This window comes from Zychaea mexicana, assembly GCF_025766255.1.
Source record: "Zychaea mexicana strain RSA 1403 chromosome Unknown BDB00scaffold_65, whole genome shotgun sequence".
NCBI classification, from domain to species: domain Eukaryota; kingdom Fungi; phylum Mucoromycota; class Mucoromycetes; order Mucorales; family Lichtheimiaceae; genus Zychaea; species Zychaea mexicana.
Genome location: NW_026516728.1, coordinates 212,634 through 234,069, shown reverse-complemented (window position 1 = coordinate 234,069; position 21,436 = coordinate 212,634). Strand labels below are relative to the sequence as shown.

The 21,436-nt window shown below is 43.9% G+C and overlaps 9 protein-coding genes across 9 annotated transcripts; 5 read left to right on the top strand and 4 right to left on the bottom strand.

Moving 5' to 3' along the window:
- The first annotated feature begins 1,210 nt into the window (after nt 1-1,210).
- On the top strand, nt 1,211-2,474 carry BDB00DRAFT_835976 (uncharacterized protein). The gene is made up of 2 exons (XM_053124440.1): nt 1,211-1,347; nt 1,457-2,474. Exons 1-2 carry the CDS (start codon nt 1,256-1,258, stop codon nt 2,253-2,255), a joined length of 891 nt encoding a protein of 296 aa, XP_052977187.1. The 5' UTR covers nt 1,211-1,255; the 3' UTR covers nt 2,256-2,474.
- On the bottom strand, nt 2,475-2,986 carry BDB00DRAFT_835974 (uncharacterized protein). The gene has a single exon (XM_053124439.1). The coding sequence runs from the start codon at nt 2,911-2,913 to the stop codon at nt 2,665-2,667; it is 249 nt and encodes an 82-aa protein (XP_052977186.1). The 5' UTR covers nt 2,914-2,986; the 3' UTR covers nt 2,475-2,664.
- On the bottom strand, nt 2,987-4,679 carry BDB00DRAFT_979124 (mitochondrial genome maintenance MGM101-domain-containing protein). Its single transcript, XM_053129956.1, has 7 exons — nt 4,583-4,679; nt 4,155-4,479; nt 3,996-4,061; nt 3,831-3,912; nt 3,635-3,763; nt 3,459-3,571; nt 2,987-3,351 (listed from the first exon to the last, which is right to left on the bottom strand). The coding sequence occupies exons 1-7, from the start codon at nt 4,655-4,657 to the stop codon at nt 3,320-3,322; spliced, it is 822 nt and encodes a 273-aa protein (XP_052977185.1). The 5' UTR covers nt 4,658-4,679; the 3' UTR covers nt 2,987-3,319.
- A 69-nt stretch (nt 4,680-4,748) lies between these two features.
- BDB00DRAFT_526346 (SHQ1 protein-domain-containing protein) lies at nt 4,749-7,161 on the top strand. The gene is made up of 8 exons (XM_053117734.1): nt 4,749-4,879; nt 4,971-5,038; nt 5,110-5,378; nt 5,451-5,783; nt 5,872-6,018; nt 6,089-6,482; nt 6,586-6,676; nt 6,760-7,161. Exons 1-8 carry the CDS (start codon nt 4,805-4,807, stop codon nt 6,799-6,801), a joined length of 1,419 nt encoding a protein of 472 aa, XP_052977184.1. The 5' UTR covers nt 4,749-4,804; the 3' UTR covers nt 6,802-7,161.
- A 3,140-nt stretch (nt 7,162-10,301) lies between these two features.
- On the top strand, nt 10,302-13,047 carry BDB00DRAFT_835962 (uncharacterized protein). The gene is made up of 3 exons (XM_053124438.1): nt 10,302-10,800; nt 10,917-11,181; nt 11,258-13,047. Exons 1-3 carry the CDS (start codon nt 10,432-10,434, stop codon nt 12,808-12,810), a joined length of 2,187 nt encoding a protein of 728 aa, XP_052977183.1. The 5' UTR covers nt 10,302-10,431; the 3' UTR covers nt 12,811-13,047.
- Nucleotides 13,047-13,567, top strand: BDB00DRAFT_835961 (uncharacterized protein). Its single transcript, XM_053124437.1, has one exon. It carries the CDS (start codon nt 13,148-13,150, stop codon nt 13,493-13,495), a length of 348 nt encoding a protein of 115 aa, XP_052977182.1. The 5' UTR covers nt 13,047-13,147; the 3' UTR covers nt 13,496-13,567.
- On the bottom strand, nt 13,568-15,489 carry BDB00DRAFT_835960 (aspartate aminotransferase). Its single transcript, XM_053124436.1, has 5 exons — nt 15,396-15,489; nt 15,134-15,297; nt 14,742-14,985; nt 13,983-14,657; nt 13,568-13,885 (listed from the first exon to the last, which is right to left on the bottom strand). The coding sequence occupies exons 1-5, from the start codon at nt 15,400-15,402 to the stop codon at nt 13,749-13,751; spliced, it is 1,227 nt and encodes a 408-aa protein (XP_052977181.1). The 5' UTR covers nt 15,403-15,489; the 3' UTR covers nt 13,568-13,748.
- A 1,816-nt stretch (nt 15,490-17,305) lies between these two features.
- Nucleotides 17,306-18,245, top strand: BDB00DRAFT_884015 (uncharacterized protein; the record flags this gene model as incomplete). The annotated part of the gene is made up of 4 exons (XM_053128291.1): nt 17,306-17,355; nt 17,436-17,501; nt 17,591-18,057; nt 18,151-18,245. 4 exons carry the CDS (start codon nt 17,306-17,308, stop codon nt 18,243-18,245), a joined length of 678 nt encoding a protein of 225 aa, XP_052977180.1.
- Nucleotides 18,201-20,435, bottom strand: BDB00DRAFT_526260 (uncharacterized protein). The gene is made up of 3 exons (XM_053117733.1): nt 19,602-20,435; nt 18,411-19,506; nt 18,201-18,343 (listed from the first exon to the last, which is right to left on the bottom strand). Exons 1-3 carry the CDS (start codon nt 20,094-20,096, stop codon nt 18,294-18,296), a joined length of 1,641 nt encoding a protein of 546 aa, XP_052977179.1. The 5' UTR covers nt 20,097-20,435; the 3' UTR covers nt 18,201-18,293.
- Nucleotides 20,436-21,436: the final 1,001 nt, after the last annotated feature.

The window sequence follows — 21,436 nt, the reverse complement described above, 5'->3', positions numbered from 1 at the left end:
TATGCACAATGATTTTTTGAGTTTTGTTAAAAGCCGGTGTGTATGTGTGGTGTATGAACTTAGTGCGTGAATTCACCACCGCAGCCACAGCAACTTGATCGGTCGAAGGAGCGGGAATTGATGAGGCAGCAAGGGAAAGGAGGTTCTTTATGAGGAAGTATCAGCCAGCTATAAGCCAGCAGCATTAGTGAAGTTATTTGGAGATATATGCGCGGTGATTCATGATAGTGATCATGATATGGAGTAGCACATCGCCGGCTGGCAGTTCAAACGAAAAAGAAAAATAAAGATAAGCAAATATAGGGAGTAACAAGAAGGGCAGATTGCTACGATTGGAAACTCGATAACAACTGTGAACGTGTGTATGTTGTGTACACTGCGCCAAATTGTACAGACTGTGGTTAGGTGGGTGGGTGGGGCGCCTCCTTTATTTTTCCCACACAAATCGATAAATTTTATCATCATCACTTCATTTGCAAATTTCTGCCTTTCCATTAAAGTGTGTGCTGTGTACGGCCCAAATTCAAGTTTTCTGTATTTGCGTTCCAATCGATAAGAAGCCTTGTTCTCTACTTTCTATCCCCCGCGCGAATCAAACCCTCCGCATCATTGAATTTCTCTATTAACGTTCTCTCCCTTTCGATCAAACCCTCCCCCTACCCTCTCTTTCCACTGAACCCCTCAACACCCCCCACAACCCATCGATATCAACCCAGCAACAAAGAGAGAACCAAATTGGCCTGTGCATAATGACTTACTGCTACTATCTTTTGAGGAAAGACTGAAGCAGTTAATGTTGTTGTTGTTGTCGCTAATTTCGAATAATAAAATGATGATTACTCAGGATTTATCATGAGAGATACACAAGAGATAAAGTTTGCTAGCAACATGATGTCACTTTTGACATCGTGGTCTCTCTGCTCTAGATGCAGGCACCCGTGTGTGTGTGTATAATTGCGTGAGGTGTGTATGGGTCAAATTATCTATGCTGAAGCCCATCATCCTGCATTCAAGTTTGTGCTCCAGCCAATCAGATTCGATTGATCGTTATCGATAAACTTGCTAGGACTCACACCACCCCACACAACTCACACCCCCCAACCCCGGCTGTTTCCGACTTGGATCTTCTTCGAACACACACAACTCGACATCTTATATAAATCTCCGAATTCTACCAATCCCTTTCCCTTTTTTCTCTACAGCACTTCAAGTCTTTTAAACACACACACATACGCACACATATCTACTTGACACAATGGCCATGCTTATCCAACAGACTCGTTTGATTCAATCGCTTGTTGAGCAGCTTTGGAATTCTAAACTACATCCCGGTGCCATTCCTAGCAGGTAACCTATCTTAAGGCTCTTTCGGGTTGCTGCTGCCCTGATATAAATAGCAAAGGCTGGCTGTCTGCCTGCTGCATAATTTGATATCTGAACTGACTTTCTATTCTAGTAGTGGTAGTGGTGCTTCACTCTCATCGTTACCCATCGAGCTGATCGAACTTGTCCTCGCCAACGTTGACACTGACACCCTCTTCAAATTATGTCGAGTCAATCGATTGTTGCGCGCCCTTGCTCAACCTCGTCTCATTAGCCACGCACAACAAATCACCATGCGCTTGTGGATCAACCAACCTCATGTCGTTTCACACAAACCTATCGATTTCACCTGGTCCGCCTGCGACACCGACAATAACCGCATGGTGTTTGAGCCTCAAGACAACACCACAATGACCTTGCAAACTGCTCTTCCACCACCGCAGATTGACGGCTGCACAGTCTTGATTAAGGTTCACAACACCCGTCGAATCTACAGCATTTCTTACAAGGATCGCATTGTCCCCGTACCGATCCAACCGAGCCAACAGCACACCATTATCACGACTGACTACGAAAGTGCGACTGGCAATAGTTCGATGGATGTCGAGGATGCTTATGCTTGCGGCTGGAGCCTTTCATATGACGTTCATGACGATAGCCGGAGTCCTGCTATCAAGTATCTGCATGCACGGTCATTTGCGTGCGACACAGATTTGCTTGATCCCCAGGTCTTGATAGCGTCATCGCGTGAGAAGGTGGTCGTGTCTTTGCCAGAGTCTACCACCACCAGCACCACTAGCACTACCAGTGAAGATTCGCATGACGAAAAGAAGAAAATGATGATGCAGAACGGTATTGCCCCATCGCCTTCCTGGCTGTCCCGGATAGTCAACGATACCATGGTTTCCTTTTACCAGTGGGTTGCCGCATAATTTACCTTTTGCATATTTCCCTTCTCTTTCTCAATAACCCAAATCACATACTTCATTTCTTTGCACTATTCATTTATTACCATTGCATATTTCCTTTGACACGAGCATCTTTTCAGCACATCATCACATATCCTCCCGCCAGCGTTGCAATCAAAAAGCGCACTTGTACATATATAAAATTTGTAACTTTAATCTTTTATCAAAAAATAAACAAAAGCACGTGAAAATTGTTTTTATACACTAAAGATCTTCGCAGATGGGTATTTTTCTCAAATATGTACATAAACGTGACTGCATGGGGTGGTTTGCGAAGAAGGTGTGGTGTGCGATGATTGTGGAGTGGAGGATACCATAGTAGAATGGAGCTACTACTACATAGTGATGGCAGTGTGTAATAGATGCTGTATGATTATGACGATACAACATAGATGCCAAGAGACCATGGTGGCGGTGCAGCTGCTTGATATGTTACTTTTGCTTCATTGGGAGCAGTGTCGTCTGTATTCATCGTCGAGTGCCTTTTAATATTGTTGTCACTTTCTTCGCTGTAGTTGCTGTTCATCGATAGGGCGTCATCGTCTTGATCGTCCTTGGCGACAATGTATGTGATTGCTTTGAGAAATATCAGGAAGAAAATGATTGAATAATGTAATGCCATTATTATTGTTATTATTGCTGCTGTAGTCTGATTTAAAAATATGTTATGGGGCAATAGAAGAGGAGAAGAGGAAGAAAGGTGGAAAGCAGTGAAAGTTCAGTATGCGCCCCTCATTTTATATGGTACTGAATAGCATCATTATCTTCATCACGCAGGACAACAACAGGACAGGCAGAACCAGCAGGAGTCCAATAGCAGCAGCAGCAACAGCAGGACAAGGTCCACATGGTCACATCACATAGCACAACAATTGTCATGCTTTCTTTTTCTAAGATAATCATTTAACTTTTTTTATACACAGCACGCAGAAACATGCGATTTATACTTGAGGGAGGAAGAAAGTGGATTGTTGTTGTTGTTGCCGTTGGAGACAGATGTAAAGGATGCTAAGCGTAGTAAGGAGTGTTTAGGCAAACGATTGCTCTTTGTACGGGTAGTCTGTCATACGATAAAAGAAAACAAAGCCGTTAATTCGCTATTGTTCTGAAGAGAGGGACTCAGCCGCTTCTCCCGTTGAAGTTGCATGATTTTTCTTTTTCCCTTACCCAGAGTATCGTCTCTCTTCCGCCACAGCTTCTTTTTCTTCTTCGTGGTTACGTGCTCTGCCCACACCTCGACGCAGTACTTTTTCTTGTACTTGCGAATGAAGATTGGGTCCCTACAAGATGTACCCTCAGTGTCGTGCACTGTGGCAGATACAAATGGGTGTGTGTGCTCTTACCAGAGTTCGGATGCAATACCGAGGTCTTTGCAGCAGCGCATCAACGCATTGCTCTTGCATCCCTCGGACGCTGTAGGCAGTCCCGAGATATCAAAAAAGTCCTGTTCGCCGCGGGATTGGGAAATGAATCTACAGTGACGTTTCTTTCTATCAGTTCCTCATTCACACCGCTGCCACTTATTCTGTATAGACTGACCTTCCGTGACATATCAGCGCATACTCTCGGGAAATATTCTTGGATGATATAGAATGTTCACCCCGAGGTGCCAATCCCCATCCTTAGATAACATGCATATCAAACATCAGTTGTTGTTTTTCTTTCTCTCAGTTTGTCAGCCAAAAAGCTTTATCTTCTTTATACCTCCGGGTCCAAATGCTTTGTTTAAGATACGACGATACTTGATTTCAGGCAAGTATATCATTCCATCTTTATAAGTGATGATGATGATGATCAGTTAACGACAACGTACAAACAAATACACTCCTCCACTCCATACCAAACTATCACTTTTTGTCTTACCAGGTTTGATCTCAATGTCGGCGGGTTCTAGTGGTTGCATGAGTATATCGGATACTTCTGCCGAGAACGGCTGCGTCGATAATCCATAATACGACTTGGACCAGTTGAATTTGTTTTCCTCTCCTTCTACCTCTTCGTCTTGCAATGTCGGTGATTGATCGAATTCCTTTGTACCCGGAAAATAAAAGCTGGATTCGTCCGTTTTTGGTACATTGCCTTGTGCTGGTACACTACTGCTTGGTGTTGCTGCAGCTGTTGTGGTTGGCTTGACGGAAGTAGCTGCTACTTCTTTTTTCAGCTTTGTGATACGCGTGGTAGACACATTCTATATGACGACAGCAACCATCCCCCATTTTTATCCAATCAATCAGTTTACATTGAGAAAGAAGAATTATCTTTTGTTTGAATCGCGTGATCAAAAAACTTACGCGTGGAGCTCCTGCCGCACGGACAATCGATCGGTGTGGAATGGTAGTTGCAGTTGCCACAATACGCCGCAGCATGGTTAATAGTGTAAAAACAAAGAGAAAGAACAGCTGTGCGTGTGACTAGGCAGCTGCTTTTGTTCGGACATAGCCAAAATTGAAGCACCTGCTGCCAACTTTTTTTTTGACAGTACCACCTCGATCGATCTCATTCAACACGCGAGTATGATTACACCCACATTCAAGGTCGATCAGGACGACAATGCCGTAATTATTACAATCAACACGCCATACGTTCGGGTAAGGTATTTGGGAGAAACTATACAGTACATTCGGTTTTTTATTATTATCAAAGCTTGCCTAACAACAAAGGACGACCACTGGGTACTAGGCTCAAGACGTAGATCTTCATGTTCAAGGCAGTGAATTCCGGTTTTTTCTAAGACCTTACTTTTTGCGGTGAGTGAGGAGAGCTACTCAAGGATTATGCGGTATCGTATAATACTTATAGTTGGCTTTTGCTGTATTAGTTTATATTTCCCCGGCAATATTGTCGAAGACGATGATTCGAGTGCAAAGTACGATCCCTCCTCCGGCCAGTTTCACGTCCGTATCACTAAAGAAAACAAGGGAGAGCATTTTACAGATCTCGATCTGTTAAGTAAACTTTTGGCGAGACGAGGCGAAGCACCTGAGGAATCCAATAAAAAGACCACAAAGCCCTTGATTGAAGTGATTGGTGGCGAAGATAATGTTGATGAACAGCAGGAGCAAGTACAAGACGAAAATATTCAAGAAGGTAACGATATCATACCACAATCAAGTAGTACATATTGATCCACTCATGTATGTATTACAATTCTTATTATAGCGATTGATTTCAATTGGGAACTACCTCAAGAATTACCAACAACAGAAATTTTGACGACGGCATCCTATGGCTTTAACAACCAATACAGCAACTACTTTATTCACGTTCAAGAAACGATGAATGAAATTAACGATATATCAGACCCAGAAAAATCAACAGTTGAATCTAGACGACGGGAACGATGTGAAGCAGAGGATGCTAAATTTGACGAAGACTATTACGCTATGGATTTCATTAACGATGAAGAGATACAACGGGTCATGCAGTTTAAAACAGTGTGGCACAAAGAGTTACGACGGATACAGAAAATTGCCAAGGAGCAGCAGACCAAAGGTTAGTAACTGCCCAGGGGCGTTTTTCTTGGGGAAGGTACTTAATGCGTAGTAGCGGAAAGATTGTTGATCGTGTTTTACATTTACAGCACCATTGATACAGGAAATGCAAGCACCGGGGAGCGTGGATGGACTACTAGATCTACAGTCGCTTTCGATCACAGACTCGGCAGAGTCCTTAATAAAGTTTACAGAAAAGGAGCAGGCAATGATGCGGGACTTGCCGAAAAAAGAATGTAAGTGAAAAAGAAGAAGATACGTGTTTTTCCCTCCGTATAATTGATCTTTTGTGTATTGCCCTTATAGATTTACTATCCAATGAAAAAATAACGTATCTTGGTCTGGTCGATCTGTTATTTGCATACAGCTACAATCATCGGATATTCGAAGGAGAAGACTCTGTTGAATCCGTATGGTGCATTGGTAAAACAAGCCCGACCATTGCATGTTTGGAACAGTTCACAACGCTTAAAGAAGTCCTTGTTGCAAATTACCGTCGATCTTTGGCATACCCACTGTACAGAAACTTTGCGCTTTGCGAGAAGGTGATGCAGGATGTGTATATATTGATGCGTCTGGGAAAGCGGGCTATCCTGAAGGCGCTGTTGAGCTTAAAAGTGTTGTTTGATCATCATGATGTGTACTATGTATACAGCAAGATTTATTTGGATGATTATTGTACTTGGATTCAACATACTAGGTAAGATAAAACGAATATAATGTCGTATATGGCTATAGTGTGGTTGAAGAAGAAGAAGAAGAAACGAGGGAAACTTACCTTTGGATATCCTATACTTATATAGCGACCATGTATTACGGACGCTTGCACATGAATTACATCACTTTTCAGTATCCAAAAGCGAGATTGGATGGGATCTTGAAGAGATTGAAACGGTAGGTTTTTTGCGTACAGTTAATTTTCATTGGATTGCTTTTTTTTTATCGCGTGGTACTTATTTCACCTTTCTGTTTACTAGATTGCGAAGGAGATGCAAAATAGTCAAGAAGAAGCAGGATAAAAGATTTCGAAAGAGGTTTTTCTATCCAATGCATACTGTTATGTTATGTATATACACATATACTGCGCCTCCGCCTTTTGTCTCGAAATATTTTACATACACTCAAAATAGCAACGGATTTTTCTTGCATCATACCAGCCAATGTCTCTATTATTACTGTTACTAGTCCAGCAATATCGCGCACACAATGCATCATTGAGAAGGAACAAGTGTCGTATCACGGATAGAAGATGGCGAAATCTTTAAAATGCTTTGACCTCTACTTTGACACAAATTCTATAATTTCCGTTTTCGCGTTAACCACTTCTACGATGTGGTATAAAACTTATTAGAACGAGAGTGATCCAGACTACTCTCTTGGCGTGTCTGCATACATTAAAGATGCTAAAGTATATAGCAAAGGTGGTATATATATACAGCCTCCAGCAAATAGGGCTGGTGTGTATCAATATGCGCGAATCAAGCGTAGTGTTCGAGATAGTGTCGTATGAAGAGTGAACTTTCAATTTAATGAAAGGAATAACCTTACGTAGTGTTATGGGATCTAGGTCGAATATATTATCGATCCTGTGTTTTTTGCTGTTATGACTTAACGCATGTTATCATCAGCGATTATAGTGTTTCAATGACAACAAGCATTTCCAAACTTTAGCACGGGAGGCATTCCTTTTTGATGATATAAAATACACAGCGCTGATAAGGTGACAAACAAGATCACCATTATACAGCAGCAACGCTACAAGCACCATCCTCAAAGGTCTAGCAGGACACCCATTCTCTTCATATAAACTCATTCACAAGCATATTATCCTTTTTGAGACAAGCAACGTTTCATACACATAAACAACAAGGAATTTTGAACAGATGATGTTGATCACGAAGTTAATGTTATAGATACAGTGGTTCCTGGTCAAGAGCAACTCCAGGGGGAGATACTTAGGTTGATTTCAATGTAGGTATTAAATGCGTCTGATTTAACAGTCTTGACTATGGTGCTCAAGTGGATTTGAAAGTCTTTTGCTCGCGATGGCCCATGCCTTCTTTAACAAAGTCCAGATCCGCTTGTTTTTTCAAAGGCACAAATGTCCCCGGGAATTAAAATAATGATGTCAAATTATATCCATGTTCTTATCTGTTCGCGCCAAGTGCTTCAATTAAATTAGATACACTTATGCAACCACATATTGCACCCTCTTGTTTGAACGTGTTCCTTTTCTTCTACTTAAAAATGGTTCTCACCAAGAAACACCAAGAATCAACGATTTAATTATCTTGTCTCGTCAATCATTATTTGCTATCACTATACCGAGCACCTTGTCATTAAGCTGAAGATAATGGTTGGACCAACCTTTTTAGTTTCTGTTTCGACTTTTGTCAAGAGACTTCTGCTATGTAATGGCTTTTATCAATCTGAAAATACGCTTGCGAGTAAGGTTCACCATATGAGCAGCAGTCATGACAGTGTTTCCCTTGTCACTCTCATCCTTATTCTCATACGTATCGTCTAATGTGTATCACCGGTCGTCGTTGTCATTGTCATTGTGCTATGATGGCTCCGATAGCCCTGATAATCATCAGAGAAACTTGAGCAACATTGCCCCTTTTTGCGTCTATACGGCTAGGGAATGTTTGTACTTATTTCAAAAAATATCTTTTGGAAGCAGAGGCAAGATATGTAATATACAATGACCCAATTTATAGTCCAGAAGCTTCCTTGCAGTTTTCATGACTTTACTACATACAAGTTGACGCACAATGGCTAATTTATTGTTGTACCGACAGGTCCACGATGTCCGGCAAATTATCGAGCGTTTTGCTTTCACAAGCTATTTTTTTTTACTTGTACCCGTTGAAAGTGCTATCGAAAAGTAGCAGTTTACTGATGACATAAATGATGGCGATAGGTAAAGGAAAATCAGAGAAACCGTCAAAGCAGCGCATGGCACAATGAATTAGCATATTTATGGATCAATTGATCCCTTATAACGATGCAGCAGACAAAAAGGACCTGACCCAGATAAAACGCGCGACCAGGAAACTAAGTAGACATTCAAAGGTTGACGCGAGAAGGGATGCGGAAAAAGGTAGAGGTAGTGTACATACATAAGATGTCAAAACAACTCACTTGATGCACTACCAGATGTTTTAATACCCTTCCTGCAGCCATGAAGAAACGACACGGCAACAAAAGCCTCGCCAATACAGTAATAATGGCAGAAATGGTGTCAGTATTTACCCCGAGGAAAAGTATTTTGTGGCAGGTAAAGAATATGCCCGGGTTGCTTGTCTTCCCAGGGTCGAAACGCTTTACAAAGTCAGCGAGAGTCAAAAACATTGTATAATAATAATAGTGCCGGTTTACGGGTGTCTTTAATCATCCACCTGTTGGATTTAGCATTTGATGGTGTTAAGGACAATTAGCCCTGAGATGCCTCGAACGAAATAACAGCACTATGTGTTCGAACAAACAAATTCGGATTGGTGTGCCTCGGATGAACTAATTATGCTATAAGTCATCAGAAAAACAACAGCCATGGAATACCCTTAATCTAGAGGTTCACCGGCCATTGTTAGAGGTGCTAACTTATACACTGTTGAAGTGTTACTGATGCTACATGTGCTAAATAGCACTGTTAAAGTCTACCGGCCACTGTTAGTAATATTACGTAGCCCGGAGGTTACCGCTCATTTTAAAGGTGCTACATAGTATTGTCAAAAGCTCGCTGGCTATTTTTGGAGGTGCTACGTGGCATTATTGGATGTTTACAGTCAATACTAAAGGTGCTGCATCGTACTGTTGAAAGCTTACTGACCACTGTTAGAGTGCTACAGTGAAGCTCCAGCATTTAAAGATGGGAGTAGAAGTATGCGTTTGCTAGTGATGGGTGGTGATATGTGAGTACGGGCTTATTAGAGCAAGTTCATGCGTTGTGGCAGAGCTAGTAGGAGCAATTTGTATTTACTGAGACTGATTGATTATGCAACTTGATCCATACGACGGAAGAGTGTATAGGTTCGATTGTTACCTTTCTTCAAAAACATTCATATCCATACCTATCTATGGGTGGAAATGGGCGTATATCTTATTACAAATCAAACTCACGACGATTGAAGTTAGTAGCTATACTGATTTCTGAAGGTAAGAGGTAGCAGACCTTTCACTTTCAAACGAGGGCTTCCAATCTCAGCTCATTCGCTTGCCGTCGATACCAAATACTGTGTAACAATCGCCTAGCTTTAGGATTATGATGAATATAGTCTTGACGAAAAAGAGCCGGACTATCTTGGAATAGATTGAAAAACATTTCGAAATGTCCATCATAAAGTGAGACAAGCTATCTACTCCACAGCGGCAGTGGTTTCTTCACGCATGAAAGATGCTGGCTTGTAACTTTATTGAATAAATAGAAACAAGACGCTCAGCCCCGCCTGTTGCCTTGTAGAGAAAAGAGGCTGTATATCATTGTCGAAGGTTGAGGGATTAACGTTGCACCAGCCATTTATTATTTCCTTCTTTTTTTCCTCCCTCTCTTCTTTTCAGTTTTGAAGAAAAAAAACCTGTGTATTTATCAACATAACCGCCATTAAAGAAGGGGTGTTCCTGGTCTATTTTGCATAAAATTATACGATATGGCGGACAACAACAACAACAACGACAGCGCCACTCAGTTGGATATCACAGTTGCCAACCAACAAGCCTATTATCAACCAGGACAGCAGATCAGGGGCAATGTCTCTGTCAACACAGCAGGTGGCAAGTCATTAACATTTGCGGCATTACGACTCGTCTGGACTGGTCGCATTGTCGCTCAGCTCGCGGGCCAGTTTGACCGTAAAGAGTACTTTAACGAGGTGTTTCATCTCGATCCCAATAGCGATGCTTTTGTTCACTCGTCTGAATTGTCGACGCCCGGAACTCTGATACAAGTCGACGGCCGGGCCACTTTTTCTTTTCAAATCACTTTGCCAAACGATCGTCCGCTACCTAGCAGTTTTGAGGTAAAAAAGAGTAGTTTCTATATGTATTGTTGGCTGTGTGTTGTCGATTTGATCGTAAATAGGTGGTGTAACATAAGAAAACGAGGAACTAAATATGATTTTTTTTCTGTTAATAGATCAATGATACAGTGATGGGTGCCACGTCCAACGTCGAGTATGTAGTTGAAGTAGCATTGGATCATCAAACGTTCGATCCAATGCCCATTAAAGCGCGTGCAGCTGTGCCGGTTATGGCTACTAGTACTATCTCCGGAAACGACGATCCATCCCAACAGCAGCAACAGACCAGTGAAAAAACATACTTGTCGACCGTACTTCAAGATCGTGCCGAGTACAGAACTGCTGCCCGTATCACTGTTCCATTCAAAGTTTCTCCACGAGGTAGTATTAAACTTTCCCCCTTATATTATTTCTTTTTTCGACAAAACTGAAGATTAATTTATGGGATGGTTATCAGGTGCTACGATACCAGTAGTGGCTCATGTATGGCATGACTGTAAGTACACTCGTAGAAACGGCATTTCTTTGTCGCTTGTGCGAATGTGTAAGATCCAATGTGGTGAACGGACGGAAACCTTGACAAAGGAGTTATCGACGGTGACACGCGATCTGGATTTGGCATTGCGAACTGGCTATTCAGTCCAAACATTGACTGAGACACTGCAAATCCCATATGATTGTGTGCCATCCATTACAGAAGAGCAGGGCGAGCTTGCGTCGGTCGAGTACAGTGTGTTTCTTTCCGTTCACGCCCATCCAAGCGCCTTGTATACTGAACTCCCATCCGACAACAACACATCGGCTATGCAGTATATGCTAGTCGGGATCCCAATGCACATCGATACGCAACAACGACAACCCCAACAGCAGCAGCAGCAGCCATCACCACCAGAACAACAACGAGTACAGGAGCCACGCTATGAATCGAGCAAAATCGCGCGAGGAGAAACCTCTCGCTTTACAGCTATCACAACCCCAACCAAAGATAACAACAAAAAAATGACGGACCGTATGAAAGGCATGTTCCGTCGCCGATCGAAGATGGATCCTGTTGCAGGTGTGCCAGTGCTTAGTAATAATAACGAAAGCAGCATCAGTGTCGGCAGCAGCAGCAAAGGTGGCAGCTCCTTGCGCCAGGTCATGTCATCGTTCCGGCCACGGAATAACAGCAACAACAGCAATAGTAATACCATCAACAGTAATGGTGCGAAACCACAAAGCTCGGCATCGTCGGTTAACTCTGGTCAGATGCCTTCAACTACCATCCAAACATCACCAGCACAGTCGGCTAATTCATCCATTACGGATGTATCCAAGAACCTGCCTCAGCCTCAACCTCAGCCACAGCAGCTACAGTCGGCATCCTCCAGCCATTCTCCTCCTCCGCCACCTGTTGCTGTGCCACCTTCAAGTCCAACACCATCGTCAGCGGCAATCCCGCCACCTCCATCTTACGTAGAATCAAAACCAGCCCCAGAAACTGCTCCATCACCTTCCTCTATTACTGCGTCACCGATGTCCCCACTACCGCCTGCAATTGTACGCGCCATGTCCACTCATGAAAAACCATTACCCACGATCAACTCTGTGCCTTTGCCCGTAGTATCCAAAGCACGCGACCCAATCCCTGGCCTAGAAGGCGGCGGGGTGTACACTTTTCATATCTTTCCCGATTCAGATGAAGAAGATGATGAGGAGCAAAAAACTCCTACCAGTGCTTCAACCAAAGTAAATGGTGGGAGTGATGAGGTGACAACAACGCCGGATAGCAACATCCAGTACTTTGACATGTTTCCCGATTCAGATGATAACGATGCAGACCGCGCAACTGAAAAACGAGCTGTACGTGAAAAGTTAACGACGCTCTATCCGGATGCGGGAAATAAGCTGGATCAGGTCAGTGAAAGTGAATCTGACCATGATGACTCGGATGAAGACGAGAATGACTTGCTATCTGTGATGGCAAGACGAGAACGACGTATTGAACGTGCTAAAGTACGGTCGCATTAAACAAACATCACCTCCTACCTTCCTATATCATATTCCCCAACCTGATTACTCCCCCTCTACTCTATTCATATATCTTTGATCTATATCATTTACTTTTACGTTTTCTGGACTTTTTACTTCATGCATCCTAGCATAATATATGTACTTTTGCTCAACAGCCGAATGTCATTTGATGCTGTTTGGAAAATATGCTGGTACCTGATGCTTAATCTATTTTCATTGGCTAAAACACTCCCCGCTGACCCGCTCTGGGATTTTAATCCATTGGAGTGCGCGTTGGGTTATATCATATTGACGAGCATCACCACATCACTCTTAATCAACACACACGAACATAATGAATAATCCCAACGCCAATCCACCTAATCAAAACGCACACAAATTCTTCCAACCGCATGTCGTTCACAACAACAAACAATTACAGTTCATTCGCTCATGCTTTGCCGCCATTGCTGGATCTGCTGCAGGCATTCTCGGCTTAACAAACTGGTCTGGGTTCCTGTTTTACGCCCTCAGCTGGTCAACACTCGCCGTTCTTTTAGTCGTGTTTAAATGTCACCATCAGCCTGGAAATTACTTTATACACGGCGTACGAGATCTGGTCGTCGACGGCGCAATCAACGGCCTATTATCTTATATCTTGTTTCATACCTTTCTTTATGGCCTCGTTCATTTGTATCAATAGTAGCAGCAATAATAATATAAACGCTTATTCTGATGTCTGGTGTTGTTTAGTAAGTGTATCTGTACATATATAACGCGTAAAGATGCGTGCGTATGATTGTGTTTGTTTATTTCTTGTTTTGTTTCCTTTGGATCTTCCCTTTATACAGTATAATATATTACGAAGATAATGATTTGATGGGGATTTTTCAATGGTTAATGTAAGGGATGAAGTTGGGTAGGGGCGGGGAATAGATAGTCAAACGTTCTTCCGTTTAGACATTGCGAACAACATCATCGACGGCCTTGGCAAAGTAGTCAACGTTTTTCGTAGACAAACCAGCCATCGAAATGCGGCCGTTGTCTGTCATGTAGATATGGTACTTTTCCTTGAGCAACTTGACTTGTGTAGCTATACAAGAAACGTGCACATATATAAACATCAGTTTGGATGCTTCTGAGGCTCCTCATAAACCAAGTACACACGCAAGGAATGTCAGAAAACTTACCATTGAGACCAGTGAATGAAAACATACCAATCTGGTCAGTGATATGGTTCCAGGTACCGGGCGTACCCAAAGCGGTCAAGCGATCGAACAGAGCCTTGCGCATTTCAATGATGCGATTCGACATATACTGAAGATTTTCCTTCCACTCTGCATACAAGGCCGGGTCATTCAAGCAAATATCCACGATACGCGAGCCATAGGCGGGAGGATTGGAGATTTCTGATCGTTGTAACTTTTCCATCTGCGAGAACACGCGCTTGGCCTCTTCGGGTGACTTGGTGACAATGGTCAGATTACCAGCACGTTCGCCATACAGGCCAAAGTTCTTGGCAAAGGACTGGGCAACGAACAGCTCAAAGCCTTGTTCCACAAAATACCGCACGGCCCATGCGTCCTTGTCCAAGTCACCAGAGGCAAAGCCTTGGTAGGCACAGTCAAAGAAGGGGAAATGGTTCTTCTCGCGCATGACCTGTGCAATGCCCTTCCATTGTTCGCGCGTAGGATCGACACCCGTAGGGTTGTGTGCGCATGCGTGCAAGATAAACACGCTGCCTTCAGGAGCTGCGCGCATTGTGTCCAGCATGGCTTCATAGTCCAATCCGCGCTTCTCTGCATTCCAGTACGGGTACTCGTCAACTTCAAAGCCGACCATGGAGAAGATATTGCGATGGTTGGCTATAGTAGATGCAAGACACGGGGGGGGGAGACGACGTTTAGTATTACTCTGGAAAAACCCTCGCGACCATCCACAATGCTTACCCCACGTTGGTTTCGAGATGTAACACTTTGGGCTCTTTTTGTAAAACTGGGCAAGGAACGTGGCGCCAGTGTGATTGGCTCCGGTGCCCGATATGGTTTGGACGGCTGCTACACGAGACTCGCGGATTGCCGGGCTGTTCTGACCCAGGATCAGCCGTGAAGCTGCTTGTGTGTATGAAGGAGTGCCAGCAATCGGCAGGTATTCATGGTCAAGACTTGCATCGTTGAAAAGAACAGTATCCGCCTACAGATCATGGCAATCACGCGAGAAGGAGGTAAGACTACGCCCCACCAGTAAATTTCCTCAAACGGCGACCATTCGTTGCTGGTTTCCCCACCAAAAGCTAACTTCCTTTTAGTGCCCACTCCCCCCTTTATTTCTTGCCATTTACCTTCTTGACCACAGGCAATACGTAAGGCTTCAAATCATCGGTGCGGAAAGCGCCAACACCGACGTTGACCTTGTTTGGATCGGTGTCCGCTTTGTACTGAGCGGTAAGACTGAAAATGACGTCTGCGGGTGCTTGGGGCACAGCATCAAATACAGAGATATCGTCTATATTGCACAACACAGTCGGTTTCAGGTGTTACAACTACTAGACTCGCCCTTCTGCCGGTGCAGCTATAGAAAACAAGCGCTTAGTAGTGCCTTACTTGTCATGGTTCTTGTCTAGTGGAGGTTGCGGAAGAAGAACGGGGAGGAAGAGAGAAAGAAAAACGAGATGATCTTTTTTTTTTTTTTTGTTTTCGAAAACAAAAATATGCAAGAGTTGCCCAATGCTCAAGCAAGTTTTTATAGGTCGGCAGTTGAAGCACCGAAAAAAGTTTGACTTTTTCCTGCGTTCTCACAACCTTTTCCCGCCCGTCACCCTCGCAGGAAGCGTAACGTGTGGCCCACCCCCCTTACCCTAAAAGTAATATTCTCCTAACCGTCTTAAAAAAACATGTCGTGATATTATATCCTGTCGCCCAGATTATTATCGCTGAGAAGAATCTGCTCCTACGAATAGAAATATCGCTCGGGCGCACTTGTAATGAGGGCGTAAATTGCTTGTAAACTGTTGTGAGCCGGGCAGGGCTAGGGGCGAGCGCGCGATTGTTTACTTTCGAAAAGAGGGTACGCGATGGACGAACAAGACGGTTTGACGACAAGGTAAATTAGACCCATTTCTGTCGGTCCTACTACACCCCCAACTCTCCACCCCGCCCCGAAAACAGCAGAAAACTTCGCAGTAGGGACTATTTACCTCACCTCTGCTTTATACGTAATACTTGCTGCCACTGAAACTCTATTACTGTTACCTCATCCAAGCCCAGCGTATCAAGCTTTTTTAGCGACAATCTCATTGCTTCTAACTTTACTGTCTCCATGGAGAATTTCTGTGAGAGTATATACAGAGCAAGGAAGCGAGCCAAATGTGTGGAGTTGGAGAGGCGAAATAACGCCGATTGTCGTCGTCTTCTTTCTTCAGAACTTTACCCGGCTCAGGACCGAGTCAATGAGTCATGCCAATGCAACAGTGCCTTTGATTTCGCAGGCCTGGGCTCTCCTTTGCGAGATAAAACACATCTTTTCAGCGATAAAGACCGAAAAACGTGGGCGAAACTTGTACGTAAGTAACACAAGAAGCTGTTTGCCACGGAGAGATTTTTTTTTGGCTCTTGTGATGACCGAAACACTTATCGCACAACACAACACACAAAAGGGGACCACAGCAAAAGCAACCTATTGTTACATCCACAACACACACGGAAAACTTACGTTGATAATCAAATGCCGCCTCCTTAAGGCATGTGCAAACGATCGGAAACGACCCTACGCACAAACTAGGTGGCCTGGGCACAGAGGCACAGCTGCACCATACAATGGGTAGACGGGTCCTTCATCCGCGGAGCGTTCTTTCTTCTTGGAGTATTTATACCATCCACCAAAAAAGCTACTCAGTTTTGTTTATAATGTGAAAAATCTAGGGTATAGGTCTGTTTTACATGGTGCATTACATGGTATATTCTGCATCGAAGCCCATTTGTTTCAAAAGACATCTGTCTAGATCCTGCTGTTGCGGATTCCATGAAACCGACCCCTTTTGCTTTCAGTTGACGTCGATCACTCCTCTTTTCTCGTTGTTTCCAACTATTTATAGAACCTTCCGCGGGTTCTATGCTCGTTGGTAACTAAATAACATCACCATCGATACATACTACATACATAGTCTATTATTGGCACATGGACACTGTAGTTCTAGGGACAAGAATCGCTTCTTGTTGAATCGTGAGACTGTCACAAAAAAACCGTTATTTTAAAGATGTTTCAAATCCTTTGTCTGAACTTGCTATAATGGACAGCGCGCGTTACTACTTGGCATTACTGGAAAAAAAGTTACACCTCGCTTGGCCACTGCTGTTGACCTGAACTGTATGCCGTTGCATGATTGCGTTGCTAGACAACATAGGGTGACATTCGTGTTACCAAGTAACCGCGGGACTTCTTTCTTTGTCTCTCGCTTGGGTTTTTGACAGTTTGTCTTCCGAAAAGCGGAAAAGATCTTATTTTACACAGATCGATGGAAGACACACAAGATTTCGAGGCCTCCAAGCTTGGAACCAAAGAATAGTCAGTGTACACTCCATGACACTAAAAAAGAACTAGCAGTAAACAGGAAAGCTGACGCTTATCTCATTACATAAAACCAGTTGGGACAAGGTTTACAATCGCGAAAATAGCAATTTCAAAGAGATTGGCGACATTGGCGAAATATGGTTTGTTGTCACCCTCATTCTGGATTTAGATCTGTCCCTCTAATTATTCGTACTTTTATTTAAACATGCTTATTTTGAATTATATATAGGTTCGGTGAAGATAGCGTGGAGAAAATGACAGAATGGGTGACAGAGAATGTTACCAAAACCGACAGCCGGATAGTGGATCTCGGTTGCGGCAACGGCCACTTGTTGCTTGAACTCGCTGGCGAAGGATACAACAACTTGACAGGCATCGACTATTCGGAACCTGCCATTACATTGGCCAAAGCCGTTGCTGAGCAACGTGACCTGAGCGATACGATCCAATATCATACGGTAGATCTGTTGGGATCCGATTGGGCTGCACAGAATCAGTTTGATATCGTGTTGGATAAAGGCACGTTTGACGCGATTTCGCTGAATCCAGAACAAGAGCAAGCGAAAAAGGAAGGTAGAGATGGACCTAGAGAACGCTATGTGGAGGCCGTGCGCCAAATGATCAGCCCTGAGGGCCTGTTTCTTATCACAAGTTGTAATTGGACTCAAGACGAGCTCGCTCAAAGTTTCAAGAAGTGTAAGTCAATGTATATCTCCAGCTCTTTCGATGCGCTCAACAACTACTAACACGTATCTTTTCTCCCCAACCCCAAAAACGCAATGCTTATAGACTTCCGATACCACTCGCATGTCAAATATCCCACATTTTCGTTCGGTGGACACTCTGGATCGAAAATTTGTACTGTTGCCTTTGAACCGTTGTAATAAAATAAAGTTTCCTCAACATACACGTTCTAGACAAATTTAACAAATTCAGTGCCGGTCCCATCCTTGACTCTTTGCAAACAAATGTGGAGGCAACCCTATCGTATGAACAAATGGATAAGTTCCCGGCCTTAATCATACACCAATCGATTGCCAAAAACTTACCGTTACCCATCATGTGTGGAGGCGGAACGTTACCCATGTAGGCAGGATGGTCGCTGGTAGGTGGTGTCATCATTTCACGCTGCATGGGAGGGAATTGGTGAGGGGCTTGTCCTTGAAGCTGCGGCGGAAGGTGGTGTGGCTGAAGCATGGGGCCAGGTCCAACAGGTCCCATATGCGGCGGCATTGGCTGCATCAAATGCGGAGGAATGAATTGTTCCATGCCTCCTTGACCTTGGAACGGATGATGAGGATGAGGAGGGTGATGGGGTTGGTGATGAGGATGGTGTGGGCCCATCATAGGTCCGTTACCATTCATACCGGAACGTGGCATAACTGGAGGTGAAAGTTTATCACCACCACCGCCATTACCAGCAGCTGCAGTAGCAACGCCATATTGAAGCAATTGCTCCAAATTTCGGGGCTGGCGACCAAGAGGAGGGGCACCTGCTGCTGCAATCGGATCCACAATAGGACTGTGTCCTGGCAAGGGATAGCCTGGGGAAGTGGCAGGCATGCGTTGTTGTGGCTGCTGATACGCATTAGACGTATATGAGAGTTGTTGGACAGGTGAATTTGATTGCTGATGAGATACCATTGGGATGCCACTCTTGATAGCTGATGGCGAGTGGTTCGACAAGGCAGGCGATCCGCCAGCCGACGAGCTACCAGCTGCAAACGATCGGTTCGCCGATTTACTAGAGGCGATGGATGGTGACCGACCTTCAGATGTTCGTGCGCTCATTTGACGTAGTACGGATGTGGGCAGGTTTCCTGCAAATGCCTTGCCAACGAGCTTTGGCTTCTGAGCCTGGGCACTATCCGTGCTATCCGTCCGCATGTGCTGCTTTTCTGCTGGTGTTCGCACAGGAGATGCTACAGTCGCTTCTTCGTGCGTCGCCGTCGGTATCGCAGCGCTTACAGGGGATGCACGTTGTTGCTGTGACAGCTCAAAGGGCGGTTTAGGCGACGACATGTATACATTTTCTTCAAAATTGTGCTGTTCTTGCTTAGGTGTTTCTGCAGCTACCATAACAGGTTCGCCAGATTCTTGTTGTTCTACGAACTCATCCTTCTTGATGTCGTACGGTGATGTAGGCTATTATTTGGTTTTACGTAACAATTTAAATTATTAGTTCACAGCGTTCAATAATTATTTGATTTTCACCTAACAACTGTTTGTAGGTCATTTACCTTTGGCTGGGAGAGGATTTGTAGTACCTTGTCAAAGCCCATTGCATCCTCCGCTGAAGGTTTCTCCTTGTGTTGTTGAGGTGATCTTTTGGCACCTAAGCTCTGGAGAACTTCTTCTTCTGAGAGCATACGGGGAGCAGGAGCAGGAGCTGGAGGGCCTTGGGAAAATGACGCCTTCACTTCGCTAGAGCCCTGCTGCTGCCGTTGTTGTTGCTGTGGTGGTGTCTGCGGAAGATTTCTACCAAACAAATCATTTATGCTGATAGACTTGCCCTGAACTGGAACCGTGGGTGGCTGTGATGTTAGTTCCTCGACCACAGGCGTGGTAGCTTCCTCCTCGCGCTTCGCAAAGAACTTGGCGAACCGAGAACCACGTTCACGGCGACCGGGTAGTGAGGGTGAATCGAGCACGGATGACGAAAGAAAGTCCATTCCGCCGGATTGCTGCTGCTGAGGTTTATGCAAATCGATTGAGCTCATGCCACCAAGCAGCATGTCGAGATCGCTGACGTCCTTCTTTGGCTGGCCATCTATGGTGAGCGAAATTTTTAGCCTTTCCGTTCTTTCTTTCTTATTGCTTTGTTTCCATAGCCTTCAGCCCCTGATATAGTGATTATCTGCACTTACCCTTTCCGTGCAACGGTGGTTGTGATGATCCATTCGCCTCCATGTTCTTATCACGTAATTTCATATCCGACTTCCACGCTTCCAAATCATTGGAGAAGCCTGGAGGGGGTGCTGGAGGTATTGCGTCAAGCTGCCTTACAGGCTTGCGTTCTGTACTTGGGTTATAATCCATCCATTCCGGTAATTTATCTGATGAGCGCTGCTGCTGTTGCTGTTGTTGATGCTGTTGTTGATGCTGATGGTGTTGCTGTAGTGTTGCATCTCCATTCAAAAGCTTGTTGGTCGATGTTTTTTCACGGGGATCTAACATGATGATATACAATAATGAGTTCTCTACTTTTCTTTTTCCAAACGCTAAAACTCTCCACTTACTTTCTCTTCGGTTTCTAGAGCTTTCATTTAAAAGGTTTCTGTCCTGCTGGTGATGTTGTTGTTGTTGCTTGGTGTTTTGTAAAGGCGATATGCTTCGATGCTGGTTCTTGTTATTTACTCGTCGATTGTTATATCTGTTGGAAAGGCCCCATTCCGTAGAATAGGTTTGACTTCGTGACGATCGTTGGTCTCTGTCGTTGTTGTGGTTGTTACTGTTGTTATAACCGTTACTATTGTAAGGTCTCAGTTCATCGTTGTTCTAATAATCAAAAAGTTCAGGAGTTATTAGCACGCACTTGTTTCTCTCTCTCGGTCTCTTCTTTGCCTTCTCTCATATAATATCCCTTATTTTCTTTTTTCGCTCTCAACTAAATAGATAATTAAATTACATGGCGATATCGGGAAGATGTATGTGATTGCGTTGTCCGCGTTGACATTGACGTATTTGAGTCGTCGTCCGCCAAAGAGCGTTTTCCATAGTTTTGTGCTGAGAATATAGACTTGTTTGGAGCAAGGAGAACGTTTCTGTCTAAAGAATTTGCTACGGGCAAAGCACACGCAGAGTTAACAAAAAGACGCATAAACAAAAACAAAAGCGAAAAAAGAAATGGAAAACAACACAAACCTAAAGTTCGAGAAGTGATGGCACCATTCAGTATACCTTTAGACAAGGGTGCTTCAAGATCATCACTAGAAAACAAGTCAGATGGTGTTTTCCAATTACCATGCGTACACACACACACTCGTGGTTACGTGTGTGCATGTAAATCGGTCACTAGTTTCTCCCAACCCCCTCCTCTTGCAACCCAGATTCCCACACAGCTTATAAATCGTAC